This window comes from Capra hircus, chromosome 24, assembly GCF_001704415.2.
Source record: "Capra hircus breed San Clemente chromosome 24, ASM170441v1, whole genome shotgun sequence".
Lineage (NCBI taxonomy): Eukaryota > Metazoa > Chordata > Mammalia > Artiodactyla > Bovidae > Capra > Capra hircus.
Genome location: NC_030831.1, coordinates 57,978,553 through 58,003,440, shown reverse-complemented (window position 1 = coordinate 58,003,440; position 24,888 = coordinate 57,978,553). Strand labels below are relative to the sequence as shown.

The 24,888-nt window shown below is 42.9% G+C and overlaps 1 protein-coding gene across 2 annotated transcripts in view; it reads right to left on the bottom strand.

The window, feature by feature from the left end:
* MALT1 (MALT1 paracaspase) overlaps window positions 1-24,888 on the bottom strand; it is a 63,012-nt gene that overhangs the window by 28,664 nt on the left and 9,460 nt on the right. Inside the window, exons 2-7 of one of the 2 annotated variants that reach the window (XM_018039647.1) lie at window positions 19,325-19,491; window positions 9,174-9,295; window positions 4,378-4,537; window positions 2,701-2,879; window positions 2,182-2,278; window positions 1,562-1,594 (exon numbers count right to left, since the gene is read on the bottom strand). In XM_018039647.1, coding sequence (XP_017895136.1) covers window positions 1,562-1,594; window positions 2,182-2,278; window positions 2,701-2,879; window positions 4,378-4,537; window positions 9,174-9,295; window positions 19,325-19,491 — 758 coding nt within the window. The remainder of the gene's footprint in view (window positions 1-1,561; window positions 1,595-2,181; window positions 2,279-2,700; window positions 2,880-4,377; window positions 4,538-9,173; window positions 9,296-19,324; window positions 19,492-24,888) is intronic. The other variant, XM_018039648.1, reaches the window with a different exon arrangement.

Genomic DNA, 24,888 nt, shown 5'->3' with positions numbered 1-24,888 from the left:
TCGAACCTGTGTCCCCTGCGTTGACAGGTGGGTTCTTAACCACAGGACCACCCAAGTCCAGGTTTAGGTTCTTTTGTCATAGTCTCACTCCATTCTGGGATTCCCCTCCTCTGACCTCCTAAATGGTCTAAACCCTGCACACATGTATTCACCACTACAACTGTCAGTGTTTTCACCGCCCTTAAAAAAACCCTGAATCCCACCTATTGAACCCCTACCCTCCGTCCCAATCAGGGATCTGTAACAAAGCACATAAAATGAAACAGATCACATCAGCTTCTATAGGTAAAAAAGATAAGGTATGCTCTAGGACATTGCTGCTGTGTGCCCATCCACCAACTATAAAATGCCTCAACATTGCAGACTTTTTGGAAAGAAAAGTTGGATCTAATTTTTCCATCTGAAATTCTGGGAGTAATAACAGATTTGTTTGAAAATTATTATCTAATAGTGTGTTTGCCACTGCAAAATTATAGGGAGAATCTTACAGGTAAAAAACCAGCTAGGTGGTAACTGACATGCATCACCCTGAAACTAGCGATGCTAGTTTACATTTTTTCTTAGAGGTCTGCAATGTTAGGAGATTTTAAAATCATGCAATTAGGTGAAAAAGAAGGAAGAGGAGTTTGCTTAGGATCTCTTTACAAAGATTCCCTCATGCAGGGCCCACAGACCACAGGATTACAGTGCACCCTTATGCTAGAGAATTCTTGTTGGCAACTATGATTGGGACGAAGACAGTAATTTCAGAACTTCAGAGTGACACCATAGCAATCCAAAGGACAGGGAAACCAAGAAACGTAAGAGGTGACATTATTTTCTTACTTTGCCCAAGTAGAGCCAAAGATTTTTATAATAGGTTAAAGAGGCAGAAATTGAAAAAATACTTTGCTTCCACAAATCTCATTTTGCAAAACAGTGTGACACCACACTAGGGGCAAGTAACTTAAGTTTTAAAATTTATTCATTACAACTCACGTGCAAGGCTTTGGTTAGTCAAAACAAATTAGAAGTTTATGTTAAAATAACTTTCAGTTCTCTGTGTAGTGTGGTAAAGGTGACATGATACCTTAATCTACAGTCTTATAACTTCAAAGAATGGATCTTATAAACTTATATTAAAACAGTATATTTATTATTACATAAAAATGGATTAAACAATAAATTTCCAGTCCTGAAACTGTTATAGAAATTATGTTTGCATTTGAGAGGCATTTTATCATGGCAAACAGATAAATAAAATGATCTAAACAACTATCCATGACAGGATAGCCATCTATTTTTTTAAATTTTATTAAGACAAAAATGAACATTAAGAATTAATCACACTGTTCACTATTCGTAAGATTGTTGGAAATTAGTTATTTTAATAACGTGTCAACTGAATAGTGTCTGGGGCAATTTATGAACCCTTGAAGACTAAGATACAGTATCCTTGCACTGAAATCTTTTCTTGCAGCTAGCATTTTTTCCATCACTGACTCAGTAGGTCAGGGCACTCCACCAACCCCAAGGAACCAGCACGCAGGATATTCGCTTCCAAACCAAAGGGTTACGCTACCTTCCGTGCATTCCACGGCCTCATCTGCTCTTCCTTGTTCCAGAGAAAACAAATGGGATACATTGTGATTCATGGTCTTAGGAAGGGCGGCCATCAAGCAAACAGAGATAAATATCATAGAAATATGCTGGCAAACCAACATACATATCAACTGCATTAATATCACCTACTATTAACAACATCACTAAATGCATGAAGCTGAAATAGAACCAACTCTTAAATTATGTATTTCGTAAGCAGCACTACTGATTAATAATCATTCTGCATATATCTGTGATGTTTGTTTCTTTAATAATGTTTTATTAAAAATCTTTTTCCATTAAACCCAGAGTTTTTTTTTAGTTAAAGCTCGGAATACATTTTTTGCCATAAATGTTTAATATAAACTATAAAAAACTAAAAAGATCTAAATAAATAATCCTTTTGGGTTCTTTTCTGTTCTTTATGTGTGAATCCTCATTATGAATTTAGGATGCATTCTCTCAAATTTCTATTTAAGCAAAAATAATTCCGGATGCTTAACATACCATTAAATAGAATGGGTGAATAAAATTTCCACTGCTCAGCATCCTTCATCTTATATGGCTCCACTGGTCAGAACCCCGAGTGGTACTGCTTACCTACGATGATGTCTACTTTCTTGCTGTCTTGACTCTCTCGATCATTATATACACGACACCAGTAGGTTCCTTGATGCTCCAAATCCACATAAGGTACCTAAGTCAGTATCAGAACATGCACATATTGACAGACTCTTTAATTTTAATTTAAAATGGCTTGGAGAAAAATTGTTATTTTTTTAAGCCCTACAGAACTGAACGTTGCAGACTTTCCTCCACTTTTTCCATTCCTTACATTAGGTCAAGTATTAGCAAGCAAATAATACAGTGCATCTAACGGTAGTGAGTCTGATGCGATACCAGTTGACACCTTTCACGTAAGCACTTACATATGGGCTGGCATAGTGTTCTAGTCCTTTTGTAAATAGAAGAATCAATTAATAGTGGATAATAAAGAACTTGAAAAAATACAAAACTTGAAAACACCCCAAATATGAATCACTATTCACTGTGATTTTTCATTATACTATTTATTTCACATATTAACCACCCCAAATGTCCCCGAGACCAACTTCCTACCATGTATAGCTTTTTTGTCTCGTGCGTTAATCGTGATTCGTTTTTGAACCACTGGTACTGAGGAATGGGGCTTCCGACAGCCACACACTGTAAGATCAACGTGCTGCCAGGCATCAGCTTTTGGGACTTTGGTTCAACACAGATTTGCAACTTGGATTCAGAGATGCCATCCCAACTGCCTTAAATTAAAAGAAAAATAGCAATGAACATAAAGTTCTAAGTTAAAAAAAACTTTTAAAACTTTAATTGAAAAAAAAATGCTTTCATGTTCATCCTTCATTTTTTTTCCCACGATCTTTAATAGAATCTCCCAAACGATATTTCAGAAAACTGCTGCACTTCTAGAAATATTAAGAGATGTTCTATGGATAAAAGGATGCTAGGGACAAATAAGTTTAGAACATTCTGGGTTAAACAAAGTTAGACAGATTTCTTTACTGCAGAACTTCTCAAAGTATTCGCATGCACTATATATTCAAGGGGGGAATAGTTCACGTGGTTTCTAAATGTGCTTAGCCATATTTGGTACAGCAAAGGACTGAACATCTTAATGACATTCATGTTAAAAACAGAAAGTTCTATGTTCTGCTGTTTGATTTAACTTGCCTTCTTAAAATCAGGAGTTTTGCTATTAGCACTGAATAAATAAGGATGGGTTATCCCTAGCTTTTCTTCCCAAGACAGATATCAGAAAGCATTTTTTATTGAAGGCTCATCTGTCAGTCTTTAAGAGCCTTGAGGACAGAGGGCTTGTCAATCAGATGTGGTAACAATGAAATTCTGTGTGTAGCACATTGCAGGTGATCAACAATATTTGTTGAATGAACAATATTCTATTCATAAACATGAAAGTTCATTACATGCACTGAAATATTCTAAAAAAATATAAACCACTCTCTTAATTAATCATGACTATTCCTAGAGACTTTTTTCAGTTGTGGGAAAAGCTAAATTGAGAAGAAGAATGGAAGACACAACTGAAAACAAAAGTCTGTTTCCCTCATGCTGTTTGTCCGGCAAAAATGACAAACATGGTTCTTGATTGTGTATGTGAATAAATAAAATAATACCTGATGGCTACTCTGTAGAAGACCTTGGGGTTTTTCCGTGATCAATATTGGTTATTGAACTAAAAAGCAGACCGGCCAAGAGTAGAAAACCAGCTGGATGAAAGGCTTCATTGTAGTGACTGACACACTATATGCCCTGCCACGCCAGTACCAACTCTACAGACTTTACTCCATGACACAACTTTCAGGAGTAATGCAATAGTTTGGGAGAAAAAAAACACAGTATAGAAAGGAACTCAAAAGTGAGCAAGGTTGCATTAGATTTTTTTTCTCCTCCAAAATCAGAGACCACAACATTCAGACCCATGAAAGGCGGCAAGTTTCCAGAGGTCAGCAGCAGGGCCAGATTGAGAAAGGTCATTTTTTCCCCAAACAGCTGCATGTCTCTCTTTGTCTATCTAGCTGTCTGTCCATCCATCCATACAGAAAAAGAATGAAAGCACATGGGATAAAATCTTAACGACTGGTGACATTATACTGGGGGAAGTACATATACATTATATTGGGTGAGTACTGGCTTTGATACTTTGAAATGATTTAAAAGCAAACATTTAAAGTAAAATTTAAAAGAGGCAATTCCCATCTCAGCACTCAATTAATCACTTACTCTGGAAGCTTTCTGTTACTTCTGTGACATCGCAAACATCCAGCTGTGACCACTGGCTAAATTCAAAGGTGAAATTATTATTAACTCGACAGACATAAAAGCCCGCATCTCTTACATGCACTGTGTTAAAAACAAGTTCAGATGCATTTCCATTCGGAATCTGTGAAAGAATCAACAAGAGGATAAAAGTGAATGACTCACCAAAATACACCTTATAAACTGTGCTGTGCAAAATGTATGATTTCCTGGGAGCTTTGACAAGTGTATCTTTTTTCTCCCGGTTCTAAAATATCTGTTCCTTAAGCAAACAATAACATGTTGAGTAATTTAGGACTGAAGTCATTGAAATCCAGTCTTTTACAAATCTGTTAACCAGAGAGTTAAGCTCTATCCCATATATCTTCCAAAAACTCACTAATAGTAAAGTGTCTATTCTGTCCTTTAAAATCGTTTGATCATTAGTATTTACAGGCTTGAGAACCACAACATTTATGAGCTCAGTAGCCAAACCATGAGGGAGTAAAGAGATCACAGAAAGTCAGGCCTGGCTGCACATCTCAGCTCTGATCAAATTAGCTGTGAGCATATGAGTAAGTTTTACCGAGACCCCAGTCTCTCACCTGCCGAGTTTATTCGGAGGGTAGAGGCCTTGACGGCACACTTCTCTCGAGGCCTGGGAGGTGAAGAGCTATGGGAAACGTGCTGGTGACAGGACTGGCCATTCAGGGGTATCCCAAGCCTTCCTCCCGGGCCTGGGTCATCTCAGCTGCTCCCGTCAATTTACCACCACCACCTAACTCTGCACATTGCCAAGGTTTCACTAGGTGCCTCCTTATACAGGGGACCCCTTGCAAAGGACTTTAACACACTCCCCCTCTTCAAGCCCCAACCAACTGAATTCAGCTCTCTTTCTTCTCAGAACTGGCACCAGAGCAAGACTGTTTTGCTCAAGATCTGACAGGTGGGATGGAGACTGCCCTGAGCACTGCCTGCCCACCCTCCCACATGAACCCACCTAGCCTGCCTTCCTACTAGAACAGTCCTGGGTACTTCCTCTCTCCTGCGACCCCACTTCTCTCAGCCACTGACTTCAGATAGGAATCTCTCCTCTTCCAGCTGCTGCTGCTGCTAAGTTGCTTCAGTTGTGTCCAACTCTGTGCAACCCCAGAGACGGCAGCCCACCAGGCTCCCCCGTCACTGGGATTCTCCAGGCAAGAACACTGGAATGGGTTGCTGTTTCCTTCTCCAATGCATGAAAGTGAAGTCACTCAGTTGTGTCCGACTCTTAGCAACCCCATGGACTGCAGCCTACCAGGCTCTTCCGCCCATGGGATTTTCCAGACAAGAGTACTGTAGTGGGGTGCCACTGCCTTCTCCACCTTTTCCAGCTACCGAACCACAGATCTGAGCCCGTGCCTATTCAGAGCTGCTCTCCTCTCTCCTGTGAAAATGGAAAAAACCTGTCTTCCTACTAAAGGCCTCTTGGGCTTGGGATGCGTGAGGATCCTAACCACTCAGAACTCCACAGTTGCTACAAAGATTAGTTCAAGCTGAAGACGTTTTGGACTCAACAGATGCAGAAAGAAGGCTTCTCAGAGCTTTCCTTTTCTGACAAAAGTAGAAACTTCTTGGGGATGAGGCCACTATAAATTCCGTCTTCAGGGTGGCTTTTACTTCCAGGAAGGCGATCAAACCCACTATAAACCTCTTCTCCACAGGAGTTTCATGGCCATGAAGAAGATGGAAAGACCACTTGCACCCGCATGAATAGATATTATCACAAACTTTCTTATCACCTGTCTGTTCTCCCAGAAACCCCTCTGTACGTATTTACTAAAGAAACCCATGTTTCTTCCTTAGAGGCTCGCTCTTTCTCATCCCTTTCCTGTAACTTTAACCCAGCATGAACTACTTCTTCTGTAAGTTCCCATATGAATAAGTTTTCTCTTCTTAATCTGTATTCTGTCAGTTGATTCACTGGCTCCCAGGGACAGAACATGAGAGGGTACAGTATTTTCCTGTCTGACAATCTGACCCCCTCTGGCCTTGCTCCTGCAATTCTCTCTACTTCAGCATCTCTTTTATTAGAGTGCTCTCAAAAACATCCTCTAGTACCTGTACATCTTAGATAAACAAACAAAAAAAATCCCAAATATCCTGCCCCGGACCCGTATACCTCTCAGCAGCACTGGAAACGCTGACCACCCTTTTCTTCCTGAAATACCTTCCCAGGGGCTTCCGACCAGCCTCTCCTGGCCGTGCTCACTCTCTCTCGTGAATTCTTCATAGCCTCTCTACTGCTGCTTCCTCTCCTCTACATACTTTCAGAGCTGCCTCGGGGGACTCAGATGCATTCAGACATGAACAGGCATGGCAAACTTCATGTGTCTGAAACCACACTCTGGACTCTTCACCCTGAGTCTCTTCCTCTCCCAGTCTCCAATACCTCAGCATGTAAGAGGTCCCCAGAGGCTGGAGTGGAGCATCCGGAGTCGTCCTTGAGCTCTGTTCCTCTCCCCTCGGGCTCTGCATTTAGCCCGCCAGATCTGATGAGCCCTGTCTCTAAAATAAAGCAACGCACCCACGCTGCTCCGTCTGCCCTGCCCTGTCTGAGCTCACACTACTGCTATTTCCAGTCTAGTGTGGGCATTAGGTAACTGGTCTTTTTGTTATGCTCTTGCTTCCATTTAAGAGCGAAGTCGGGGGACTTGCCTGGTGGTCCAGGGGCTAAGACTCTGCTCTCCCAGTGCGGGGGGCCTGGATCCGATCCCTGGTGAGGGAACTAGGTCCCACATGCCACAACTAAGACCCGGCGCAGAGAAATACACACAGACTGAAAAGCAGCAGCAAGCTGGTGTTTTAAGAACATAAATCCTCCCGTTACTTCTCCTGTTTAAGACTTTTGAGTGTCGTCTCCCTTGGTATCACCCTGGTTATCTTCCTCACAGCTCTTAACTCACAGTTATCTCATTTACTCCCTGTCTGTCAGAGGAGGGGGCAGAGCCCTTGGACATCAGGCTTCACCATCTGGGCCTCAGAACCCGGACAGGTGCCCAACAAGTGGTCGTGAGACGAATGCCTCCTGAAACAGACTATGAATCTAAGGGTTGAGACAGAACTTGACTGGTGAGAGCCTTAGAACCCCTCATAGCTCTTCAAATCCAGTGGGCACGCCTCTTCCCCTCGGTTTCTCCCCTTCTCAAAATCAGGATACAGTTCACACGTGATGTACGGGGTGGCCACACAGCTCCTTGGGGTTTTCCTGTGACACCTTATGGAAAAACCCAAAAGACCTCTTTGGCCAACCCACTACTTACCATAGTAAGATTTGCCCATGATTTCTTCCTCCAAGGCATTCACTGAAATGAAAGCCACTCTGCAGCTGAGAAGCTATGGTAAATGTGACTTCAGTTACCACCCCTCGAGAGCCTAGGCACGTAAAATGGCCTCTCAGTCAGGCTCTCGATGCCCAGTGATAGGAATGCGAGGGGCTCCTAACAGGCGAGCGCCCAGCACAGGCCTGTCTGCGGCCGGTGCCTGCGTAGTCCTGTTGCTGTGGTTCATGGCTGCCCTGGCTCACCCGGGTGTGAGCGAGGACATTAAAAGCTGTGCAAATCCCCATGCTTCTTCTGAGGCACAGGGTGACTCCATCAGAGGAAAGAACGTCATTTTGGAACAACTCTTGAGCTTAAATTCAGATTTGCAAATGGAGTTTTAGTGTTGAGTTGAGAAGAAAGTTTGGTTATGTGACTCACAGGCTGAAAAGAATAATGGAGTTTCAAGGTGCCATCTGGAGGGCACGCAAGGAGGCGGGTGGATGAGGGAGAAGAGAGAAGCTCGCGAGAGTGGAGCTCGACGTGGCAGGACCACTGAGAAACCCCCAGCGGCAGAGTGGCTCAAAAAACGTTTATCGACTTTTTTTTTTATCATCATTACTTTTAAAATTGGCCTCACTGCACAGCGTGTGGGATCTTAGTTTCCTGACCAGGGACTGAACCTGTGCCTCACAGATTGGGAGTCTGTCTGGTGTCTTAACCACCGGACCACCAGGGACGTCCTCTCAAAGACTGTTTAAGAAAAGAGAATTTCAGTATGCAAATTTAAATTATTTGTCCGGTGGCTCAGGGATATAACCCTTTCACGGAAGGAACAAATGTCTCTCTCTACCAACCTGAATTTCACTTCAGAAACTACCATAAGAGCCTAATCTTTTGATACAATACAGTTATGTGGAATGCTTAAAACAATACTGCCTTTCATGTTGCTTTGGAAACCTTTCAAAGACTATGATTGGAACGATCTGTTGTAAAGAATCCTGTATATCTGTGTCACAAGGCATTGGTGACGTTTCCCGTTTGCTAACATTGTTGCCCCGGGTACTCCTATTTTCCACAATTTTCAGAATACAGAACTGATTTTATTACTGCTTAGAAAGTAATGATTATTGAATGCATCAGTAATAACACTGACCCTTTAACAAGGACCTATCAGGTCCTTTAACAAAATTCCTGTAAATATATTAAAGGCAGTAAGGCTAACTGATTTTCTCTCTCTCTTTTTTGTTGTTGTCCAGTCACTCAGCTGTGTGCGACCCCATGGACCGCAGCACGCCAGGCTTCCCTGTCCCTCACTATCTCCTGGAGATTGAGCAAACTCAGCTCCATTGAGTTGGTGATGCCATCTAACCATCTCATCCTCTGTTGCCCCCTTCTCCTCCTGTCTTCAATCTTTCCCAGCATTAATCTCTCTTCTTTTGACAGAGGAATTAAAAAACATTTAAAAGACATGAAAATTACCTCTTTATTCATTTTGAACCATTGATATTGTACAAAAGGATGTCCAGTTGCCCGGCAACACAGCTTCACAAACTGTCCCGCCAAGACTGCCTTGGATTCGGGATTTACAGTGATCTTTATTCCTTAAAAAAAAAAAAAAAAGTTATATAAATAGAATCAGAGAAGAGGGGCTTTCCTTGTTCATGTTTCTGAAACCAAAAAGAGAAATATTTTGGAAATAACCTGCATATTCATTCTTTTTATAAATCACTCATTCAGATCTCTTCCCCATCAGATGGTGAGTCTGTGAGTTCCAGGCTCTGTAAAACCAGGAGGAAAGAAACTCACCTGCAGAAGACTTTGATTGACCACATCCCCCTCACCCCCCACGACTGGGGGAGAAAACTGTTTGCCGTATTTCTTCAGTTCTGAGAAATATTTTTTCCAGGTCCTAACGCCTCTGAAATCAGGATGTGCCTTTAATAACTGTCTGAGGGAGCAGTCGGGGTGCGCTATCGGTGCCCGTCCCGGTACTACTTGATCACAAGTGTTTACACGGTCAGCACTTCAACTCAGGTAGGGGCATGGTTTTTGTAAGACAAGTGAGAGTTTAAATGCCATTGAAATGTCTTCAAAAGACATTCCCTGGAGGTCCAGGGGGTAAACGCTTCACCCTGCAACGCAGGGGATGTGAGTTAGACCCCTGCTTGGGGAACTGAGATCCCACATGGCTCCTGGCCAAGAAAGATGAAACATAAAACGGAAGCAAGTTGTGACAGATTCAATAAAGACTTAAAAAAAAAAAAACTGGTCCACTGGGGGAAAAAAAAAGAATTCCAATGCTATGGTTTAGCATTAAAATAAAACTATTCTGTAAGCAGAAAGGCAGAGAAACAGAAGAGCCCGATAAAAATTTGATACATGGGATGCAAACATTTCTCATCTGAGAAATGACTACCAGCATCAAAACCTGGAAAACTTTTTCTTTTGCGGGGGAGGGGGTGTGCCACATGGCTTGTGGGATCTTAGTTCCCTGACTTGGAGCCTCAGCAGTGGAAGTCTGGACTTCGAACCACTGGATCGCCAGGGAATTCCCCAAACATGCAAAACTTCTGAGAGGAGCTTCTTGTCAAAAATCCTCGAGTCAATAATGGAATGCCTCCCCCTCCCTCTCGCTCAATCACTCCCTCTAGGGAAGCCCGCTGAGAGTCCCGGGGACACCTGCATGGCTCTGCAGAGGCCTGGGCCGTAAGGAAAGCAGTGCCAGCCTCCTGCCAGCAGCCATGTGCATGAACCATCTGAGGAGAGGATCACCCAGCCCCACCTGGACCTTCAGATAGCTGCAGCCCCGGCCGACGGCTGGGCTGTCACCTCACGAGAGACCCTGAGCCAAAACCAGCGGCTCAACACTCCTGGATTCCTGCCCTCAGGAACTCCGAGATAATCAGTGAGTGCTGATTTTAAAATTCTTGGTCTTGGAATAATTCGTTATGCAGCAGCAGATAACTGATACAAAAGGAACCAAGGCTAGGACATTTTACACTTGCCAGTGTTTTAATACATAAATCTTGGCGTTTGTGCTAAATCACTTCAGTCGTGTCCAACTCTTTGCGACCCTATGGACTGTAGCCCGCCAGGCTCCTCTGTCCCTGGGATTCTCCTGGTAAGAAAACTGGAGTGGGTTGCCATGCCCTCCTCCAGGGGATCTTCCAGACCCAGGGATCAAACCCATGTCTCATGTCTCCTACATTGGCAGGCGGTTTCTTTACCACCAGCACCACCTGGGAAGACCAGCTGGCTTTCAGAAAGGAGAAATAATCATTAAAACTTATAAAACATAATTTCCCACACCTATTTTTATTTTTCCTCACATATCCTGAACATGATCTCATATCTTTTTCTTCTACAACCCAGTAAAGCAAACGAACAAAACAAGATTACCACTGAAGAGGAGACAGTCCTAAAGAACAGCAGTCTTAATATATGAAAGGTACTAAACTTTCAAGGGAAAGAATAGTATATAAGACAAAATAGGCATGTGAAATCCATGCAGGAAAGATACTGAATAAAACCAAAATCCAAAACGAGTAAACATTTATTGCATTCCTATCATATCTGAGGGTCTGGAAAATCAGTAAGTACAGCAGAGCCGCTCAAAAAAAAATTTAAAACTCCTACCAAGGAAAAGCTTTCATATTCATTCATCCTTTATGTGGATGCCAACTGGGCACAGGATGGCTGAAGTAACAGCTTTCCTGAATTCTGTTATCCATGTTAGTAGGAAAGTATATGTTGAAGTCAGAAAATGGGATGAGCACTCTTACTTAAGCCAGAAAATTCACACACTGTATTTTAATGCTTGCATATACTGTTCATCTGCCAGGAGTGACTTACAACTTTAAGATGCAAGGATTCTCACTTCCAACGTTTAAGTATGATAAGAGAGGGAAGAAAAAAATTTGCAAAAACAACAGAAGGGAACAAGTATAAATTGGACTATAAATCCAGGCGTTGTAGCTAAATTGGCTTTAAAATGTGGGTGCCTTATAGCCACCTCGGATGTACTGTCCCTAAGCCCTCCGGACACAGAGGCTCCGTCCCTCCTAGACCCCCCAGGCTTCCCCATCTCTGGGAGGACAGACCAGGCCTCAGCCAGACCTGGGCCTCCAATGACTCACGACAGACCCTCCGCACCCTCCCTTCCTCTCCACGTGTAATTCAGCTGCAAGTCCTGTCAGTTAGGCTTTCCCACGTCTCACCATCTCCCACGCCGTGATCCCAATTGAAGCCACCGTCCCCTCCTGACTGTTGCCACAATCTGCTAAGGTTCTTTCCTTACTTCCAACCAGCAGCTCAGCATCTTTTTAAAACAAATTGATCCACAGCTCTCCTCTGATTAAAAACCCTCTTTGGACCTCTGACTGGACCTAGAATACGACCCAAGCTCCTTATATGGCCGACAAGGCCCTCTGTGAACGGACCCCTCTGCCTTTGTCCCGCCGGCTCCTTGCCCACCACGCTCCAGCCATGCAGGCTTCTTTCCTCCAGAAGACAAGCTCTTTCCTGCCTTTTCGCTTCCCAGTTCTCTGCTGGATTTCTCTCCCAACCCCCAACTGCCAGTGTCTCATGGCAGACAATTTTAACATCCAGGTCTTCAGCATTTCTGGGAAAGGTCTCTTCATGGGTAAGCCCCCACCCTCTTTCCTTTTGATAGTCTCCCAGCTTTGTGGGCTTCACTGCACTCATCCCCTGAAGTCTCTTTTCTTACTATCTCACCGACTCAATCAGAAGTTCCTGTCTTAGTCATCGGTTCACCTGATGCCTAGAACAGTGCTTGGCACAGTGGAACAGTGGGTGTTCAACACATATTTGCTGAACAAATGTGTATTATAATAATAAAAATGACTACAGCAGCGATTTTACTGACTGCTTTATATTTGCCTGCCATTTTGATTTCTAACCTTCAAAATAACCATGGTAATTAGATCAATGTTACACTGAGGAGAAATGAACTTAAGTCATTTGCATAAAGTCATCCGAGTTACCTTGGGTAAATTATTTAACCTCCCCAGGACTAATTTTTTTCGCACTGTAAAATGGCAGAACCAGGATGCAAACCTATGTTTTCCTAGGCTTTAAAACTCTTTCAAGCCTTCTGTTATCCCAGTGATCTTTTCCCTTCCATCCTTACTGAAGAATAACCGACAAAAACTGCATACAACATGAGGGTTTAACAGTTATACACTGTGAAATGCTTGCCACAATAAGTTAATGGATACATTCATCAGCTCACACATCATCATTTTCCAGTGATTCTTTTTTTGGGGCCTTGAAGCATGGGCAATCTGGCTTCCCAGGGGGCTCGGTGGTAAAGAATCTGCCTGCCAATTCAGGAGCCACAGGAGAGGCAGGTTTCATCCCTGGTTTTGGAAAATCCCCTGGAGGAGGAAATGGCTACTCACTCCAGTATTCTTGCCTGGAAAAGTCCATGGACAGAGGAGCCTGGTGGGCTACAGTCCATGGGATTGCAAAGAGTCAGACACGACTGAGTGCACAGCATGTGAGATCTTAGTTCCTCAACCAGGGACAAGCCCGCACTCCCTGCATTGGAAAGCAGAGTCTTAACCACTGGACTGGCAGGGAAGTCCCAGTTTTCTGGAGATCCTTAATGTGTCTCCCACACTAATCCCACCTTCTGCCAGAGTGAGTCTCTCTTACTGGAAGGAGTGTGTCTTGCACCGCAACAGTGCTTCAGAATTTACCCTGGTGAAGATTCCCTGCTATTACACAAAGAGAGAAGAGAGGAGAAAATCTTTCTCTCTAGAAGGTCTTAAAAAGCAATGAATGACTTTAGTCGAAGCAGACCATGTGACCAGGATGTTCCAGAAGCTTCCTTTGTAGGAGACAAGACTAAGTAACTTTTAACAGACATTCAAACTCACAGTGTATACACCGGTCCTGTGCCAACAGTTTTCGTTGTCTAAGTCTTCAGGAAGCAAGCAAGGACATGTCTTTATTATTTATTGCTTCAAAGACTGAGAACTAAAAGGCAAAGTGTGACTTGAAAACCACCCTGGGTGAGTAGTAAGGAGAGAAGTCACAATACCTCCCATGTTTCAACCACATATATTTCCTTCCTCCCACGTTGTATGTGAGTGCACGACAGGGAACCATGGTCAGCTCTAACCACCCTCGTGTGGTGCCTGCTAGAAGGTGCTGAAACAAAGTCGGGAGGGCAGATGGCACAGAGCTTGGGAGGGTGTTCGCAGGCACACAAATGAAAGCTCTATTTTAAAGGGCGATCGCAGTTTCCTGGCAAACAAGCCTATTTTCAGATAACATCTGCAAAGAAGTCAAAGAAGTTACTTGATTTCCTGTAAGGTGGGGACAATCTGACTGGGTCTGATGGCACACGAGGATTGTGATTTCAACACACACACCTGGGTAGAACAACCGGTTCAAGACGTTTAACAATAAAACCCCCGCTGGAATTGCTACATAGATAAACAAGGGTGATTCTTGACTTGACAGAAGGATTCCTCATCGGCTCCCTTTGCCTTATTCTCTCTTACAAAGCCCTTGACGCTGATGCAATGCACAAGTTTTCCAGGAACAGATCTGTTGTACACATTACAGTGCATCTATTTTCAGAGGCCATGAACCAAAAAAACCGTTTCCACCATCTTCCATTTAAAACCCTCCCTTTGAGGTTTTATTTTGAGCATTTGTAGGTATTACTTGGAGAAGGAAATGGCAACCCACTCCAGTATTCTTGCCTGGAGAATCCCAGGGACAGAGGAGCCTGGTGGGCTTCCATCTACGGGGTCGCACAGAGTCGGACACGACTGATGCGACTTAGCAGCAGCAGCAGGCTATTACTGAAAAGCACCCCAGAGAGTCCCAGAATAAACATCATCCCTCTTCCTTTAACAATTTTCCCTCATTACACAACTAGTGTGTGTCCATGCACTTTCCTCCTACAGGTTAATTTACATTCGTATCTGCTGCAGCTTAACCTGGTCTCCCAGCTCACTCTGCTCATGCTTCCACGCCACCAGCCCCCTGCAGTGTCCTGGCACCGAAACCCACCCTCCCAGCCCTCACCAGCACTCCCCTTCTGTTTCCCCACTTTCTTAATCTTCCTTCCAGTTTTACCTCTTTTTCCTTCTTAACATCCTGCTTTCAGGAATTTCTGTTGTTCACGAAACAAGATGAGTTCCTTATAAGGAAGATCTAGTACCTGAGTACTTTTTAACTTGTCAAGAAGAAAAAAACTGAGGTCAGTAGGTCAAAGAGGGAGTTGAGTATGATAATCTGTAGTTAAGCTTCCCAAACAATCTAGAATCTTCCTAGCATTATTGGAGATGACAGTGAGTCCAGGTCAGGTTCTGATCCTACTTTTGTCAACAACCAACTGTGATTGTGGCCAAATGATAACTTCCAGTAATCTCCTTTTCCACATAACTGTGTGCTCACATTGAAAATTTAAATGTTCGGGACAGATCTGCTCTGGTCCTTCACAGAACTGTGAAGATAAAAACGTGAAGCAGAGCTATCTTGGAAACTGAATAATAATAGCCATCTTTGCTCTTATCTTACAGACAATAAAAGTAATAAAAAATAAAATTGATATCAGAAACATAACCATGAATATGTTACAGGGAATCAAAGAAGAAAAATGAACTGACATGAAAAAGGAGTGGGGAAGAATGGAAAAGACGGCAGTGAAACCACGTGACTCTGCCAGCATGGCTGAAATGTACCCGTGGCAAAGCTCCTTTTATGTCAGAATAAAATAAAATGGCAGCATCACAAAACTGGAGCAGAAAGAGCCCTGGGGTCCATCTACTGCAACCCTATGTAGGTCTCTTACTGCTCCGGCATCACCAGGAAGGTTCTTTACCACTAGCGCCACCTGGGAAGCCCGAGTAACACAATAATTCTCTCTAAACGTCCCCCACCCTCCAGCCCCTGCTTAGTTGATTCCAGGTCAGAGCGTGGCTTCCTTGGCAACAAATCTCGTGATGAGCATGACCCTAGCTGATAGAGCCGATCAGTCTGCACTCAAAACAGTTTCTCTTAAAACAGAACCCTAATGGACGGTGCTTATACCTTGGCACTCCAGACAAAAACATCTCAAATAGCGCACCTAGGTTTATTTGTGTTTGCCAAGGCTACAGATGCTAATCGTGGTTGTTTTGAGACCAGGGTCTTTGACCTTTTAATTAAAAAAATAAAAAGGTCTAAAAAATCATTACAGACTTCTGGTTCAAAACAGTTTCAGTGAATTCATTTAATGCCCGTCCTTCTCCAATTTCCCCTGAAACGCCGAGAGGAATAAAAATAGGAAAACAGTGAGTCAGAGCTGGACAATGCGGAAGGACACCGTCCATTCATAAAAATCATAAGTCACTTTTCTAAAATAAAGTGCAGACTAGACCAGTCTAAGAGGCAAGCTGGCCAGCCCATGTGCTATGGAGAAGCCCAAATGGAAGGAAGGCAGAAGAGGATAAATCACAATCTTCTGCAAAATATATGAGGTATCCAAGCCCATAGAGCACAAGAATTTGGGGGTGCATAACCCTTGGCTTAGAGCTCAAATGAGCAACCACAGAAGTTAGTTCCTCATCAAGGCAACTGTTGCAGTAAGAGACGGGGGAGCCCTCCCCATCTACGTCTGGGCCACCAAAACAAAGACATCTGAGAAATGCGGTCCCATAGCCATCTCCAATGGCCATCTGTGGCTGTCTTCCCACAAACAACGGGAATCGAATACGGCTAACTCAGGCTAGAATAAACCTGAAGTCTCCCCTTCTCCTTATATTTAGGCCTGAGAGGCCTGTTTGGAGGTTTACAGCATTTTGGTCTCTCAAACCAGAGCTCTCTATAAGGACAATCAGAGTAAAGTCATCAGATTTTTTTGTGGAATAAGAACTAATATCCTCTTATGAGACTGTATTATCAAAAAAAGAGAGAAAATATTAGAATATTCCCACTTTGTATTTTCACCACGATTCAGGAATACACGGAAAAGGAAAAACTGGAGATTTATACTTGTTTTACGATTACACTGGATTTGATGAATTACATGTTTGTCTTCCCTCCTAGATGATGAGTTTTGAACGCACAGGAACTACCGTCTTAGTCGTCTTTGAATTCACAGTACCATGCACAATGCCTGGAATAGCAAAACAATTAGAATACAGCAAAGTTGACTGAGTGGGCAAAACCCCACATTAAGCTGATTCTATCAGGGCTTGCATTCTTAATTACAATGGTTTTTATTTTCAATGTCCCTATTGAAATATTAAAGTTTTTCTTTAATTCTTAAATTTCTATATTCTAACAAATGTAAATACAGTAAGTTTTAGACTATTCACATAAGATTCAGGAGGAAAGCTAACTATAAATTACTGAGTTTTATTAGATCCCCAACTATTTCCTCTTAAATCAATAATGAACATTCAAGTAACAACCGATTTCTAATGTATGGCTAATCCAACATAAAACCTCACAGAAACGGTGCCTCACTGGTAATGCAGAAACTGCTCTCTTTTTCCTAGTCTCCCCTCAAATGTGAAAAAGCCCCAGCGTATAACTGAAAAAGCCTATAGGCCTGAAATCTGAATGACTTGCGCAAAGGAACACTGATGGCAAAGCGCTGATCTTACTACTTGGAGAGAAACACAAAGGGCAGAAACAGAGATTTTCCCAAAGAAGATGACTGAGTTTACTAGGATGGTACTGTACTGGCTGCTGGCTTATCATATCGAAATAGAAAATAGGTAAAACCTTCAGGCATATCTATATACACAAATAAATATGTGACTCCATTTCGGTCCACCCTGTTTCACACACAGAAACTCTGAAAACCTTCCATCTCAGGCCAGCGATCACAACATAGACCATGAGATGAGTGTGCAGCCTCATACAGATCAGCAAGCTTCATCTCCGCAGCTCCCCCAGGTCTGTGGGGTAAAGAACACTTACTCTCATTTTCTAGACTAGACAAGAGTCATTAAGTACAATTGCTAAAAAACCTAATGAGATGTTAAAGTTATATTTACACCCACAGAAGTTTCTTAAGTTTTCAGAGGCCCCTGTAAAGCAGAACTTTACAGCCGAGTGCCCCAGGCTGTGGTAGGTTTCAATCACCACAACGCCTGGGTACTTCTGAGACACTGGGGATATAAACACTAGTAAGCGCCACCTGAAGGAGTGGTTTACTGTTTGGTGACGGAGAGCACTCGCGTCTAGATGGGACCTGCGTTAGCAGTCAGTTATTCCTAACCAGGCCTCTTCCGAGAAAACGCCCTGAGAAACACTCATCAAGTGTTCGATATAGTGGGTAACACAAAGGAGGTGTTTATAGGAAGCTGTTTCATCATCTGCACTTGGCCTGGAAAAGCAGGGGATAGCCTGAGAGGCCAAGCTTCCTGGCTTACAATCCAGGGTCCATTGGTAGTAGAGTTCTCACTTCCCCATCCTTACCCCACAGCACCCAGTTTTGTCTGGTGATCCATGAGACAAGACAATTTCTGGCAAGCTGATTAACCCACTCCCTCCTGGTTCTCTGCCAGGTGAACTCGCATATTCCATCATGCTGGTGGTGACAGGTGCAGGGATGATGGGCACATAAGCAAAATCAGTTAACTTGCTAGAGAATCCAATGATTTTTGCTGAGACAAGGATAAATGCCAGGAACAGCTAGTAGACACCTTATGACTATGTAGAAAGTCAGTCCTGGGAGGAAGTCAATGATAAGAAAGGAAGGGCAGAGATGAAATCCACCTTCTTGGAAACAGGGCTGCCCCCTGCCTTTCCTGAAGCCGAAATTGCTGCAAGACTTTTTGATGGAACCAAAACACTCCCTTTATTACGGCAACCTGCACCGAGGTTTTTGGTCCATGTACTTCACAGTACGCCACTATACCACGTGTCCCTAATTTCCCACATCCCTGAGAAAGGTCTGCAGTGTGGCTACTGTCACATGACCTGGATGACATGGTCCCTCCTACTGATGTCATGGTAACTGACCAACTCCACCCACAGCTGTGGAAAGGAAGCACTGTTTCCTATTCATCACATCTGACCCTGAAGTGAGCAACTTCACTCAATATTGCTTTATTCAGGGAAAAAAAAAAATCATTTGGTTGAGTTACTCAACATTTCAAAAGGACCATGCTGGTTGGCAGAAAACTTCAACAATAAACACCTGTCATACTTTATCTCGTTCACATACATGCACATAAATAAATACATGTGTATTTGCTTTCTTGGCTGCACTATTTCAACATTAAGTTATAGAAACCTTACCCCTCAACACTTTCACATGCACCTCCTTGGAATAAAGACTTTCTTCTACAGAATGACAACACCATCATCACATAATAATTCTCTAATATCTAACATGTATGTTATATTCAAGTTGTTTCAACTGTCCCCAAAATGTCTTCTATAGCTGTTTTTTTTTTTTTTGAAAAGCAATCCAACCGTTGTTTATGTATTTGCTTTTTGTGCATTCTTTAGTCACAACCCAGGGGGATAAATGAGGCTCCATATGTGTCCATGTTTCAACAATTCTTCACACAGTTCATCTGGTCAAATGAGACACTTCCCTCTGAGTGGGCCTCTTTGACCTCCTGGAGAACGTGCTCACGGGGAAGGCCTACCTGGGGGGCTGAGAAGCTGAAGGACCTCGGTGTGCTCCATGGCCTGCAGGAAGTCGCTCAGCTCCATGACCGTACAGCCCTTCTCAGCCAGCAGCTTCAGTAAACACAGGCTGGGGCTGCCTTCGGGCTCCAGGACCTTGAGAGAACACTGCTCCAAATCGAGACAACTGCCAACGACAGATTTAAGTCAGGTCAGCACCTTTTCTTCAGTGCGATCTGCCTGTTATATATGTTTGGCCCCATCATGGGTGTGGCAGGGAATAAACAGTCGAGTGGTGGAAAATGGTTTATAGGACAAACAGCTACCATCCCTTCAGACAGTCTCCTAATGACGCTCACCTTGTATAGCAGAAGTTGGCAAACTTTTCCTGTAACGTGCCAAAGTGTAAATATTTTAGGCTTTATATGGGCCTCAGGATCTTTGCACCTTTTTGTTTTTGTTTTATAATATTTTAAATATAAAAAAAATGTTCTTGGCTCATGAGCTGTACAAAAATAGACAGTGCTCTGAATATGGCCCATAGGCTGTTGGTGGCAGACCCTTGCTCTATTTGACACATTTTGCCTTAGAGCCATGACCTTTCCTTTCATAAGCACATCTTCTTTTTGTTGTTGTTTAGTTGCTAAGTCTCTTCTGACTCTTTGCGACCCCATGGACCGTATCCCACCAGGCTCCTTGGTCTATGGGATTTCCCAGGCAGGAATACTGGAGTGGGCTGCCATGTCTTCTTTACTCAACTAGATAACATTACTACTTGCAAACAGAAACCCTAGCATACACTGGATTGGCCAAAAAGTTCATTTGGGTTGTTTTATACCCTTTTCTGGGAGGGTGGTAGACATAATTCCCTTATAATTAATACTTGCTAGAAAATGGGAGTTTGACATCATGTATAACTACACCAACATTCGTCAAGGTTGAATATCACAGGTATAAGGGACTATTATGACCATTCTTTGCAGCCAAAGATGGAGAAACTCTATAGAGTCAGCAAAAACAAGACCGGGAGCTAACTGTGGCTCAGATCATGAACTCCTTATTGCCAAATTCAGACTTAAATTGAAGAAAGTAGGGAAAACCACTAGACCATTCAGGTATGACCTAAATCAAGTCCCTTATGATTATACAGTGTAAGTGAGAAATAGATTTAAGGGACTAGATCTGATAGATAGAGTGCCTGATGAACTATGGACAGAGGTTTATGACACTGTGCAGGAGACAGGGATCAAGACTATCCCCAAGAAAAAGAAATGCAAAAAAGCAAAATGGCTGTCTCAGGAGCCCTTACAAATAGCTGTGAAAAGAAGAGAAGTGAAAAGCAAAGGAGAAAAGGAAAGATGTAAGCATCTGAATGCAGAGTTCCAAAGAATAGCAAGGAGAGAATAGAAAGCGTTCCTCAGCGATCAATGCAAAGAAATAGACGAAAACAACAAAATGGGAAAGACTAGAGATTTCTTCAAGAAAATGAGAGATACCAAAGGAATATTTCATGCAAAGATGGGCTCGATAAAGGACAGAAACGGTATGGACCTAACAGAAGCAGAAGATATTAAGAGGTGGCAAGAATACACAGAAGAAATGTACAAAAAAGATCTTCATGACCCAGATAATCATGATGATGTGATCACTCACCTAGAGCCTGACATCCTGGAATGTGAAGTCAAGTGGGCCTTAGAAAGCATCACTACGAATAAAGCTAGTGGAGGTGACGGAATTCCAGTTGAGCTATTTCAAATCCTGAAAGATGGTGCTGTGAAAGTGTTGTACTCAATATGCCAGCAAATTTGGAAAACTCAGCAGTGGCCACAGGACTGGAAAAGGTCAGTTTTCATTCCAATCCCAAAGACAGACAATCCCAAAGAATGCTCAAACTACCACACAATTGCACTCATCTCACACGCTAGTAAAGTAATGCTCAAAATTCTCCAAGCCAGGCTTCAGCAATATGTGAACTGTGAACTTTCAGCTGTTCAAGCTGGTTTTAGAAAAGGCAGAGGAATGAGAGATCAAATTGCCAACATCCACTGGATCATCAAAAATGCAAGAGAGTTCCAGAAAAATATCTGTTTCTGCTTTATTGACTATGCCAAAGCCTTTGACTGTGTGGATCACAAGAAACTGTGGAAAATTCTGAAAGAGATGGGAATACCAGACCACCTGACATGCCTCTTGAGAAACCTATATGCAGGTCTGGAAGCAACAGTTAAAACTAGACATGGAACAACAGACTGGTTTCAAATAGGAAAAGGAGTACGTCAAGGCTGTACATTGTCACCCTGCTTATTTAACTTATATGCAGAGTACATCATGAGAAACGCTGGGCTGGAAGAAGCACAAGCTGGAATCAAGATTGCCGGGAGAAATATCAATCACCTCAGATATGCAGATGACACCACCCTTATGGCAGAAAGTAAAGAGGAACTAAAAAGCCTTTTGATGAAAGTGAAAGAGGAGAGTGAAAAAGTTGGCTTAAAGCTCAACATTCAGAAAACGAAGATCATGGCATCTGGTCCCATCACTTCATGGGAAATAGATGGGGAAACAGTGTCAGACTTTCTTTTTTGGGGCTCCAAAATCACTTCAGATGGTGACTGCAGCCGTGAAATTAAAAGACACTTACTCCTTGGAAGGAAAGTTATGACCAACCTAGATAGCATATTCAAAAGCAGAGACATTACTTTGCCAACAAAGGTCCATTTAGTCAAGGCTATGGTTTTTCCAGTGGTCAGTATGAATGTGAGGTTTTGGACTGTGAAGAATGCTTAGTGCCAAAGAATTGATGCTTTTGAACTGTGGTGTTGGAGAAGACTCTTGAGAGTCCCTTGGACTGCAAGGAGATCCAACCAGTTCATCCTAAAGGAGATCAGTCCTGGATGTTCATTGGAAGGACTGATGCTGAAATTCCAATATTTTGGCCACCTCATGCGAACAGTTGACTCACTGGAAAAGACCCTGATGCTGGGAGGGATTGGGGGCAGGAGGAGAAGGGGATGACAGAAGATGAGATGGCTGGATGGCATCATCGACTGGATGGTCATGAGTTTGGGTAAACTCCCGGAGTTGGTGATGGACCAGGAGGCCTGGCGTGCTGAGGATCATGGGGTCGCAAAGAGTCAGACACAACTGAGCAAAGGAACTGAACTGAACTGATGACCATAAGATCTCTCTTCATACTTCCCAGTTTTTATCTTTCAGCTATAAAGGTCAATTCAGTTCAGTTGCTCAGTCGTGTCCGACTCTTTGCAACCCCATGAATCGCAGCACGCCAGGCCTCCCTGTCCATGACCATCTCCCAGAGTTCACTCAGACTCACGTCCATCGAGTCCGTGATGCCATCCAGCCATCTCATCCTCGGTCGTCCCCTTCTTCTCCTGCCCCCAATCCCTCCCAGCATCACAGTCTTTTCCAGTGAGTCAACTCTTCTCATGAGGTGGCCAAAGTACTGGAGTTTCAGCTTTAGCCTCATTCCTTCCAAAGAAATCCCAGGGCTGATCTCCTTCAGAATGGACTGATTGGATCTCCTTGCAGTCCAAGGGACTCAAGAGTCTTCTCCAACACCACAGTTCAAAAGCATCAATTCTTCAGCACTCAGCTTTCTTTACAGTCCAACTCTCACATCCATACATGACCACTGGAAAAACCATAGCCTTGACTAGACAGACCTTTGTTGGCAAAGTAATGTCTCTGCTTTTCAACATGCTGTCTAGGTTGGTCATAATTTTTCTTCCAAGGAGTAAGTGTCTTTTAATTTCATGGCCAGAGTCAATTGACTTGTTCTTAACAAGTAGAATTTTTATGTCCATTCAATCAAAGAGGCTCTTACATCTTCCTGGGCCTATCCACCTGCAGACAGGAGCAGAAACTGCAGCCAGGCTCTTCGTTCCACGCAGTCATATGTGATGTTCAGTCTTCCTATGCTGCCCACCTTCCTTAAGATGAAAGGGGGTGACTCACAGCAGGGCCACACCGATGAGGAAGTTCTGTATGGAGATCACCACCCTCGATCATCTTCCGTTTCACCTCCTTGGGGTCCAATTTCTGTGCAAGGCCCTCAACCCAGAACACCTCATCTGTGCCCCAGGGCTTCCAGCAGCTGCCCTCTCTTGTAACATCTTATGGAAAAACCCAAACTTTTTGGCCAACCCAAGAAGGCAATGGCAAGCCACTCCAGTACTCTTGCCTAGAAAATCTCATGGACGGAGGAGCTTGGTAGGCTGCAGTCCATGGGGTCACTACTAGTCGGACATGCCTGAGTGACTTCATTTTCACGCGCTGGAGAAGGAAATGGCAACCCACTCCAGTGTTCTTGCCTGGAGAATATCAGGGACAGCGGACCCTGGTGAGCTGCCATCTATGGGGTCGCACAGAGTCAGACACGACTGAAGCGACTTAGCAGCAGCAGCAATATATGTCTTAATTCCTCAATACCTAAAATTTTGTCTGGCCCATATTAATAATTCATAACTGAAAGGCTATTGAGTGAATTTTAATCATAATTGAAATGCCTGGGACCCTGGATGGACGGGGTCAAACATAAATATGGTACCCCAGCTGTGGCAGAGACAAGGTGAGCAAGCTTTCATTTGGCTAAAAATATTATTAATCCACGTTCATTTTGACTAGTTTTAGTAAAAGGCTGCCATAGCATTTTTACAATATAATGGTCACCCAAGATTTATAATTCTGTGATAAGGTTGGTTATTTCATAAAGAAAAACATGCATCCAACCAAAATAACTTCAGCACTAATACTCTACCTCATAGGGTTGTTAGAATTAATTTAGGCAATCCATGTTAAAAGTACTTAGCACAGTATGTGCCAAATAATAAGCGCTCAATTGAATCGATCAGTTTTCCTCTGTGAGTTTCATTTGCTTCCTCTGTAAAGAAGGGCCCTTGGACTTAAAATCTCCAAATTCCTTTCCAGTTTAAAAACTCTGTAATTCTGGAATTACAAAGTTCAGATTCCAGTTATTTGATTCTTCCTTTACATTTTAATCTCAAACTAGACAGGTGACATCCTCAACCCCTCAGTGAAACTGGGAGGCAAGTGGCAGGGGCGGCTGATATTTCTAGAGACTGTGAGGTCTAACCTGGCGGGTCTTCTGAATCCCACCTCCAAGACTTTCTGGCCTGAGAACTGCAGGTGGTTTTAAAGTCTAAGATTGCTCATTTGAAAATGATGTTCACCATAACTCAGAGTGTGATTGTGGTCATTGAATCACGGGGTCTGGCATGTGGTCAGTGGCCCATAATTTTTTTCTTGCTTGCTTTCCTTTTGGGTTAGACTGACATAATATGTAGCTTATAACTAAAAGATTAAAATGTAATAAATGACTTGCAAAACAGTAAAAAAAAAAAAAGCACTCAATAAAATTTAGCTATTATATTAAAAAATGGGAATATTAAAAGAATACTAAGGTTAATTTCTCAGTTATGCTTATTTCTAAAACCGTTTTAGCTTTTCCTCAAAAAAAATTTTTTTGAGTAGCTACTGTTTTGGTAACCTGGTGGTATCCTCTAAAGCTTACTATCACTAGTATTCTAGCTAAAAATTTGTATAT